This window comes from Penaeus chinensis, chromosome 14 (assembly GCF_019202785.1).
Source record: "Penaeus chinensis breed Huanghai No. 1 chromosome 14, ASM1920278v2, whole genome shotgun sequence".
Lineage (NCBI taxonomy): Eukaryota > Metazoa > Arthropoda > Malacostraca > Decapoda > Penaeidae > Penaeus > Penaeus chinensis.
In genome coordinates this window covers 17,376,768-17,386,767 of record NC_061832.1, presented here as the reverse complement: position 1 = coordinate 17,386,767, position 10,000 = coordinate 17,376,768, and the positions used below count along the sequence as shown (strand labels likewise).

The following is a 10,000-nucleotide window of genomic DNA, read 5'->3' as shown; positions in this document are numbered from 1 at the left end:
CTGTCATGTCATAAGAATATTTGGCCAAGGACCTAGTGATGTGTTATGAAAAGTCTGGCTGAAGGTCGGGATGATGGGACTAATTCGCCATGAGTGCACAAAGTGCTAGGGAGGAAGATTACTCTATGAGTATTTAGGGAGGGGCTCTTGCATAATTTCCACTATAAAAAGTGGGTAGAATGTATGCCATGGCTAGAAAAGCACTAGCTCCAGGGGGGACACTATTTCCATGCTTGGAATGTCATTGCTGCCCATTGTGAATGGTGGTGCTGGGTGTGTTACAGAAAATGTATTAATACAATATATTTAAAAATAACATAATGTTACTTAGAGTCATTGTTATTTCACAGAGGTGTAGACTACCTAGAGACATAATTTGGAATCTGCTCAAGGAAAAAAGTCTACTGCCAGCGTGATGCAGCATATCAAATGACAAATATACACCTTGGAAAAAAAAAAAAAAAAAAAAAAAACACTGAAGTCAAAAGAGACAACAATATTGCAAAGGGGAGGCAAGAGGTCTTGATACCTCGCATGTGTTCGTTTGGGTCAGACCTACAAGCTGCACACCTGGGAGAGTTGCTACTCAAATAAGCTAATGCTTGATTTTGGCACCCTCGATTTCCTTGATTTATAAACTGATTTTGCATATGAAAAATGAACATCACATGCAGAAATAGTGAAAATGAGAATTGATATCTAAAGTAAACTTTGTCCCAGAGGATATGGCATTTAAACATGGATATAACTTTCAATTATGTATACATTCAAGCTCTCACACTTAATTTTAATAGATTCTCAATACAGCTACAGAAACTCACCCATGAAATGATCAGGAGCATCACTGTAATCCTCCTCCTTTTTCTGATTGGCCTGCTGGACGCTGAAGGCTTTGTTTCCTATGCTCCGGAACTGAGCAATTTCTGACTGACATTTAATCACTGCTCGCTCCAACTTGGATGCTGCCGTTTCAAACAGCTCTCTCTTGAAGGATCTCTGGTGGGTGAAAAAAATCAGATCACAAGTCACATATGTTGAAATACTAGGTGTTACAGCCTATCATTTTATTGACAGCTGTCTCTTGAAGATTATTTTAATTATTTTCTTCATGTTTATCCTATTCCTATCTTCTTTTCTTCTTCATCAGTGTAAACATTACCTGAATAATACTTTCTTACAAATTTCAATTAGTCTTCATCTAACAAAGCAAGAATTCTCTCTACTCTTTCAATAATTCTCAAAGTCTCTCCGACCACCTTAACCCCTTAACCCCTTAACCTATTTTCTTATTACTTTCATCTTTTCACTGGTTTCATCTAACTCTGAATCCAAAGTAAAGTTAGGGATTGGTAAAATCTCATATACTGACCACTTATGCTGGCTTGTTTATAAAACATTAACCAATGCCTCTGATATAACTAAAACACTGAAGGACCCGAAGTCCAGGGCTGCACATAAATATTATGGCATCTGCTACATGCAGGCAATTAGTATATGTTTTCATGTCATGATAAAGTCCAGATTTGTGAGTTTTACAGGAGCCTGTATAAAACAATAAGCTCTTTGTGCATTTTTTTCATCCTAAATTCCCACAAATGTATCCATTCACCATAGTTCAAAGCCCTCATAATAGAAAGGCTATAAACTGATTGGACTGAGACAACATGCATGTCCCTGGTGAGATGATTATTCTCAATGTGGTATGACACATACCATTTGCTAATAAACACAGCTGGATCAGCTACAGTTTTAAACATCTGTAAAGGATAAATACCAAGATATTTTCCATTTTTCCTATTTTGATCCATAGCTCTTAAGGGGACCGTCCCTCAAAATGGTGGTGGCAGGTTAAAAATGGGGGGGGGGGGGGTGAAGGGGGGGTAAATTTGATTCATATCAATATAATCCAAATGGTCTAACCAATTTTCTTAAAAAATGGGTATTTTGTTCATTTTAGCGTTCTACAATATTGGTATAAAATTTGTGGAAATTCCCAGATGCCCCCCTCTATAAACTTTTTACAACATATGTCTCTTATGTACCGCTATTGGCCCACACTGTTGCATACTTAGCAATGGAAAAAAATCTGCATAAACATTGATAAAATCCAAAGACATTGACGTGAGCTTTTATTTAATATCAGTCCCGTTTTTGTTTTTGGCATTTTTATTTTGTTTTTAACTTGTTTGGGAGGAAACTATGGCAAATTTTGAAAAAAGCTCAAGTCAATCTCTTTGGATTCTGATTTTGGAATTATATTACAGTACACTTGTTGGGTCCACCTTTAATACATCTGGTAACTACTTCAAGTAAACATAATGTAAATAGTATTTTTAAGAATGTGAAAACCCAAAGGTTGTTTGTAATAAAGAGCATGAATGGTAAAACAGAAATAATCAATAAGTGTATTAATATATATTTTTAGTAACAAAGTAAGCCATTTGATCTTTTGTTTGCTTCAAATAAATCTTTACAAAAGATGTAGTGTTAACTCACTGTCACTAGGAAAATGTTGTGTCCTTTCCTAGAGTATGTGGGATTTTTTTTTTTTTTTTTTTTTTTTTTTTTAACTAATATGGATGCTGTTATTCTTATTATCAACACTTTATTATCACAATGTTAATCACATTAGTAACAGCAATATAAGATACCATAAAATATTTTTAAAAATCAAGGAAAAGGGTAAACAGGTGAGACACGTAGTACTTGTAACTGGTTCAGTGAGGACTACTTATGGAGCAATCTATGTAAAAAAAAAAAAATCAAACTCACAGTGAGCATGGCATGTACATACAAGCCATCCTCAGCAATTTCAGGTTCATTATCATTGGCTTTGTGGTGGAATATTTTTAAATGTGATTTACTGGCATTGTTTGTTGGTCAAAATGGCAACACGTATGAAGGCGAAGCAGTATCTCCCCCTTGTTTAAACACAACAATTAACAAATATAGCTACACATTTCTTGAAACATGAAAATGCCTCATACTTTTAAATATTTATGTATGAAAACTAAAAAACTAAATGTCTCTGCAAATTCACTGAGACCTACGTAACTGCTCCTCTTAGCTGCACCAAGATAGTTTAAAATAGATTTTCAAAGAAAAAGCACTGAAAAAACATGTACCATTAACCCAATGCCGTCGGAGAAAATGAATAAAAACTGGGGAAAACATGGTGCTCATTTTCTTTATTTTTGTGAAATGTCTCTGCCCATCGATGGCTCTGCTAGTGCTTAGGCACAAAGGAGTCAATTAGTAGAACTTGTGACCTTATGTGATTTGAATTGGCAGGAAAAACATATTTCTTACTAGTGCTATGAATATCGATGGTGTTATTTTTATTATAAACATTATAATTACTGTAATGTTATAAACATTAGTAACAGCAAAACAAGATAGCGTAAATAACTTTGTAAATCAAAGAAAAGGGTGAACGGGTGAGATGGGCAGTACTCGCAATTGGTGACTTAGTACAAGTGTAGCCATCTATGAGTAAAAGCAATCAAACAAGTAACTCACAGTGGGCATAAGGTACACACATGTCATGCCCGTCGGCATTGGGTTTAATATCACACAGACTGACCAGGTCAAATAAAGGGGCAGAGCTAATGAGATTGTCACCTTTAACCAAGGAGAGCAACCTGTGAGACATCAGCTATAGCTAGATATATAATTATTTGACTAATTTACTTGATATTGTTATAATTACCAGAAATAAGACAAAAATCCCCTTTTTGATTTATGAGAACAAAGAGTTCCTTACCATAAACAGCTCTAAGAATACTCTTGGGAAAAAGTGAATTAAAATTTTGGGTTCAATTTTAATTTTTCAACAAATATGCAGCTGTAATTGTTAAACATTTTGCTGACATTAGTTTGTTCTGACATACAATTTTTTGAAAAAAACGTTAGTCCTATTCATCTTCATTTCACTTAAAAAAAGTCAACAAAACTTCATTAAAGTACTTAATATGCTGGCATGATTTTTAGTTGGATGTCAAACATTAAGGAAGCTTTAAATGGAAAAAGTAACATACTACTGTGTGCATTACATTGTTTATACACACTACCCTTCGCTTTGCAAGGCTGTGGAGACTTTCAAATGCTAAGATTCAGCCAAATAATTTTTTTTCCCTTTCTCTTTACATCCACGATTCTTCATATGGAAAGTAAAAGTATTGCTTAAGTTTTACATTATCGTATCCACTGCGAGTGAGCTCCATGTTCAGAAATGCTAATTATTTAGTTCATATTTTACCCTTATAGAGTGAATATGTATTTAATATTCAATACATTTTATACATTACTATATATAAATTTCCTATCAATACACATGTGATAAGACTCATGAATAAAGAAAATAAAATCCCCAACTGAGACATTCGTGAAATATAATACAAAGTATTGAACTCTGACTGGCTGGCCAGAGTGCCTCATTTTGTATAAAGGTGGAGGCATATAAAACAAAAAGATGTTTCAACAGGTTCCTGTATCACCTGTTTACCCTCTGCCTTGATTTTCAGAAATATCTTCTCTTACTCTATTTTGCTATTAATCTTATTAATAAAACTAATAATTAAAATGTCAATAATGATATTAACAGCATCAATATCAGAAAAAAAAAAGTCTTGAAAACTCAAGAAAGGAGGAAATCAAGTGAGTTTATGTAGACTACTAATTGGCTCCTTGGTGGCTGAGCACTTGTGGAGCCATCTATGTGTTGATACATATCATATAACAGTACTACAGTCAATTTTCCTGGGAGCATTGGGTTAAGTGACAAATAGAGTATGGTACTGGATATTGTGCTTTATGTTACTGATTACATTTTGAAGTCAGTCTGGACATGTTTAGCCCGAGAAGTGCAATTGTAATGCAGCCAACATGGCAAACAAAGTTGGCTTAGGAAACAACTGCTGAGTTCAAATTGCTTTAAAAATTACATAATTCCAATAATAAAGTCTCTTCAGAGGCTGAAAAAATTGCATGATAAAACCACTCACCTCATCATTAGCAATAGATTGAGCAAACTTAGTCGAGTCTAAATGCAGGTAGATATCCACTAGCTGCTCCAGCAGTTTTCTTGGCTCCCATCCATACTTGTCTGCTTGACGCACCTTTAGATTCCCACCTGCAGATTGATAATTAGGGCATTAACAGCAATTCCTTATACTAGTCAAATATGGTAATAACAGAGGCTTTGGAAGAAAATATTCACCAGTGAGCATATTTACCATATCTATCAAATGAAATACTTTATAAATGCTCCTATGTCAGGCTTTGAAAACACATGATTCTGCCTATTCCATGAGCAATAATTTAATCAAATTTAATCCTGTATCACTTTAAAGTCTAAAGCACATAGATATTCAGCATTTAGAGTAAAGTTTTCCACTGCTCAATTTTCTTGCAATGCCCTAGTAATCAACATCAACTGGTGAGTTAGAAATAAAATTGACATAAATGCAATATTGTCTATTAAACTTACACTTCTGTCCACAGAGCTGAGCAAGGTTGAAGTTGAGCATTGCAGCCAGTCTGTCGCAGAGCTCTGGCCTTAGGAATGGGGCTGGCACCTCTTTTGTCAAGTAGTGCATCATATCAACTGTTTCTCTTGCTAATGTCAAGTATGATCTTTTGAGGGGCAAGAAAATACCAGAAAATTATTAATCTCATACCTGTATATTAATATATTTTTTAAAGTATAACAGTTAGAAAACTGAGAAATCTGTATACAATAAAGTGTCACATTTAAAAAAAAAAAATAATAATAATAATAATTAAAGGGAAGAAAAGAAAGTAAAAAACTATTATCTACTTTATTGTGCCATGTCACTGAAAATGATCTTTATAGGACATTGAATGTAAATAAAATAATGAAAAAAGAAAGATATCAGCTGTCTTTAAGTTTTAGTTTTGCTATTATCATAACACTGTGGTGTAACTACAAATTAATGTTATGTCCTTGATGTCAACCCGAGATATAGTTAGACTAAACGCTTCAAGAAGCTGATTCAGGAAAATCGAAAAGAAAGAAGAAAAAAAAAAGAAAAAGATTTTAACCCATTGGATCTGGATGCTTCACTGCCTTCACATGGCCTATAATAAAAGCATCAGGCTTACTTGAGAGGCCACTCTACAGGGGGTGCGGCTCGTAGGCCGGGCATAAATATTCATGTGTGGGACAAAAGCTCTATGCTTCCTCTTTACAAATTTATTTTCTAAGGAAGTGTTTTCAGCTTTTTTGTCATTATCTAATATCTATATTTGGCATTTAATTTATCCAGATGGTCATGACTGTTTTCCTTGCACAGAATCCCTATCACCTCTCTAGGTAGTCTGTAACCGAGTACAGTAATAACAACAAGTAACAATTTTGTTATTTGTAATATTAAATTTTTGTAATACAACCTGTGTGGCTGATTATGATAGGATCCTGAGCATGGAAATAGTGTCCTCCCTTGAGCTGGTGCTCTTCCAGTTATGCTGACAGGTCTGCCATCATGACACTGATCATTCAATCCTAAGCATCAAAGTACCTCAACAGCACTCTTAGTTAGGATGTATAATTATGAAGAGACATCAGGTTTATGATGAAGACATCATGCATAGGGTGAATGTCTACCAATTTCTATGATTAAATTGAAGTCACAGTTAGGATCTTTTGCAAATACCAGCTTAATAATAATCCACTGATGCCAGGTCACATGTGAACATGCACTTGTAGGTATACTTGCACAATTGAGGGAACTAATCCTCTCAGCAATGCTGATTATATCAAGTTGTTAGGTAGATTTTAGATTATTGTGATTAGGACAGCTATATTTATAACTACCCCAATAATTTTCTAAATAACAGTTACAGAGAAATTGATACTTTTATGCTACAAAGCTTCTCCTGAAGTTTATATTATTATCTAGCCTCTTTATTCCTTCCCTGAATTGGTGGAATAGTGTATATAAGTGGGTGAACAGCAGCTTTGAAATTACTTTAACCCTCAGCCTTGCCCAAACCATACCTCTTCCCAACCTCCTTTGCTGCCTTTCCACCGAAATGATGATACCAAGAAAATATGGATATGGAAGTCACAGAAAATATGGATGGCCCTTACCCACACCCTTGCCCTTCATGACACCATTATAAATGTGAGCTATTCTCAGGTGAGGATACTGACAACCCTTTGTCTGCCTATCTGTTGGCTGGAGAAAGTAGTAACAATGCTTCTGAGTTTGATATTGTTTGAGATCTACCTCCCATTTTTTGTGCACTTGCATACATATATACATACATCATATCAATATATTCTGTGAAAAGACTTGTTGCAAAATAAGAAGCCAACTGTAAATGGCCCAGACATACCCATACACTGCAATAAAGCTTATGTTGAAACAGGATATGGCTTCAGCACCAGTATTAACACCATAATGATTGAACACACCTTCCGGCGACATAACAAACCGCTCTATCTGTGGAATGCGGCTTTACGCCAAGGTGACGCGCCAAAGTGCTACGAGCCGGGCGTTCGGCTTGATGTAGCGAACTCCCGTGCTCAGAGTCAACTCGTTGCCATTAATCTCCACAGCGTAGAGTTATTATTTTTTTTTCATCTATCAGTAAGGGGTTAATGAACACTGAGCTGATATCCATCACCAATAACTTCCAATGCCATGGTGGTGTAGGCCTATGTAAATGAAGCTGGACATCTACCAGACTAGATGATGAAGACAACAAGAATAAAACGAAATATGATGACAACTACAAGATGACAATGGGCACTCCACTCACCTGCACTGTCTTTCATCCGTGGCCAGCAACCTTTGTCTTGTCTGCTGCTGCTCCCTTGTCTGCTGTGACCAAGTGCCTCTCTCCATTTCCTCCTGGACTTCATGGATGCGCTGAACAGCAAAATATAGATGGAATGGTTAACTTCTTGGATCATATTATTTTTGTAACAAGTTCACAAGCAAACACAGTGTCTCAATAATAAGGTACCATTGATTCTTCTCTTCCTTTCTTTTTATGAAGAATTTATTATCTTTCATCCCATTCCTTTTCTTTTCTTTTCTTTTGTTTTAACTTGTGACTGACTAAATTCTAAAATGCAATCCTCACATATGGGTCAATGTATTCTATAGAATCCTCTACAATTGAGAGTTTACAACAACTTACCTTCAAAGCATCAAGTGATTCATCCAAAAGGAAAGTTGTATCATTCATCAGGAGGTTCACAAATTTCACAAACTCTTTACCAGAACTGAAAGAAGTAATGATGGGTAAATTGGTGAAAAAACAATAACAATGACTTCAAGGAACTGATTATCATTAAAGCCTATACCTAGTAAAGACATCCCTCTTTTACTCCAATTGCATGTAGTTACACTTCAATATCTCCATCAAAAGCTCTGCCTTAGAAGTAAATACATACAAGTTAGTAGAATTCTACCGACTTGTCAACTGTCATTTGAAACAACTATTTCTGATGTAAAGTTACTCACTTGGACTCCGTTATTACAGCTTGCCTGTGTCCTCTGTCTTCCCAAAGGCTCTTGAAAATTACACTAATGTGATAACGGATTGTGAATTTGTCATAGAACTCGCTGCTTGCTCCTGTTGTCTCCACCACTGTCAAGGACAGAGAGCGGTCAAACCTTGTCAAATCAAGTCATACCTCATGTTTTTTGATCAGGAAATTCATTGCAAATGTCTGCATGCATGGTCACCATCCCAAAGAGCTTACTTGTGTAGAATTTCATCAAAGATACAGGTAGGTGTACTGCTAGTGGATGGTGAAGGATGCGCTGATGTAAGCTATCGACATGTTGCTGGACTGAAGGGGTCAACATGAACACCATCTAACAATGACAATGTAATTAAAAAAAAATCATTATTACACATTATCATTATCCTCAATTGGCTAAAACTACAGTAGGTATTTACATCACATATACAATGAGAACAGCCTCCACATTACCATAAATACTTTTAACAATAGGAAAATAATTTTTCTGCAACCTACCTCAACAAGTTTGGCTGTTAAGTATGGGTTCTTAATATGGGTGGGAGTACACAAAAGAACAATGGTCATGGTGATGATTGGGTCTTCTAAGTGTTTGATGGGCACCTTGGGCATGTACCTGTTTATGAAAAACATGATTAAGAAATATTTACCAGTGTTATCTGGATAGAAAGCAATGAACGTGTTACTCATGGAAGCATCCTTCTTTAACCTATTGTTATTGGGTCTACTATGGATTTGCATGATCAATTTTGTATAAATTTTGTCAATTACTAGGCCTAATTGGTTATTAACTTTTATCACATTACTTAATAAATTGTTATTAGTATCAATATTATTATCATTATCATTACCATTATTATTGTTATTACTATTATTATCATTAGCAGTACTATTTTCATTATCATTACTATCAATACTACTACTATTATCAATTATCATCATCATTATTAGTAGTATCATCACCATCATCATTACTATAATTATCATCATCATTATCAATATGATTAATATAATCACAATTATCATTATTATATTTATGAACTTTATATCATCTGGAGCATAATAATTATCATCATATTTAACCACTTGCCTCTGGGGAAAATGAATAAAAAATGGGGAAACTGCTGTGCTCATTTCTTATAATTTTGTGAAATGTCTCTGCACATAGATGGCTCTGCTAGTGCTTAGCCATAAAGGAGTCAATTAGTAGACCTGTGACCTTACCTGATTTCACCTTGCCTTGAAATGTTATTTTTTACTAGTGCTATGAATATTGATGGTATTATCTTTATTATAAACATTATAATCACTATAATGCTATAAACATTAGTAACAGCAAAATAAGATAATGTAAAATATTTTTGTAAATCAAGGAAAAGGGTAAATGGGTTTTGACAGGTAGTACTTGTAACTGGCTCACTGGTGACTTAGTACATGCGTAGCCATCCATGTGTAAAAACAAATAAAGCAAGTAAACTCACA

The 10,000-nt window shown here is 34.9% G+C and overlaps 1 protein-coding gene across 1 annotated transcript in view; it reads right to left on the bottom strand.

Annotated features, from left to right (window-relative positions):
- Nucleotides 1–10,000, bottom strand: part of LOC125032299 (ubiquitin conjugation factor E4 B-like) — a 27,644-nt gene that overhangs the window by 586 nt on the left and 17,058 nt on the right. Inside the window, exons 17-24 of the mRNA XM_047623393.1 lie at nucleotides 9,017–9,134; nucleotides 8,738–8,852; nucleotides 8,496–8,622; nucleotides 8,170–8,254; nucleotides 7,786–7,895; nucleotides 5,489–5,634; nucleotides 5,004–5,131; nucleotides 822–996 (exon numbers count right to left, since the gene is read on the bottom strand). Coding sequence (XP_047479349.1) covers nucleotides 822–996; nucleotides 5,004–5,131; nucleotides 5,489–5,634; nucleotides 7,786–7,895; nucleotides 8,170–8,254; nucleotides 8,496–8,622; nucleotides 8,738–8,852; nucleotides 9,017–9,134 — 1,004 coding nt within the window. The remainder of the gene's footprint in view (nucleotides 1–821; nucleotides 997–5,003; nucleotides 5,132–5,488; nucleotides 5,635–7,785; nucleotides 7,896–8,169; nucleotides 8,255–8,495; nucleotides 8,623–8,737; nucleotides 8,853–9,016; nucleotides 9,135–10,000) is intronic.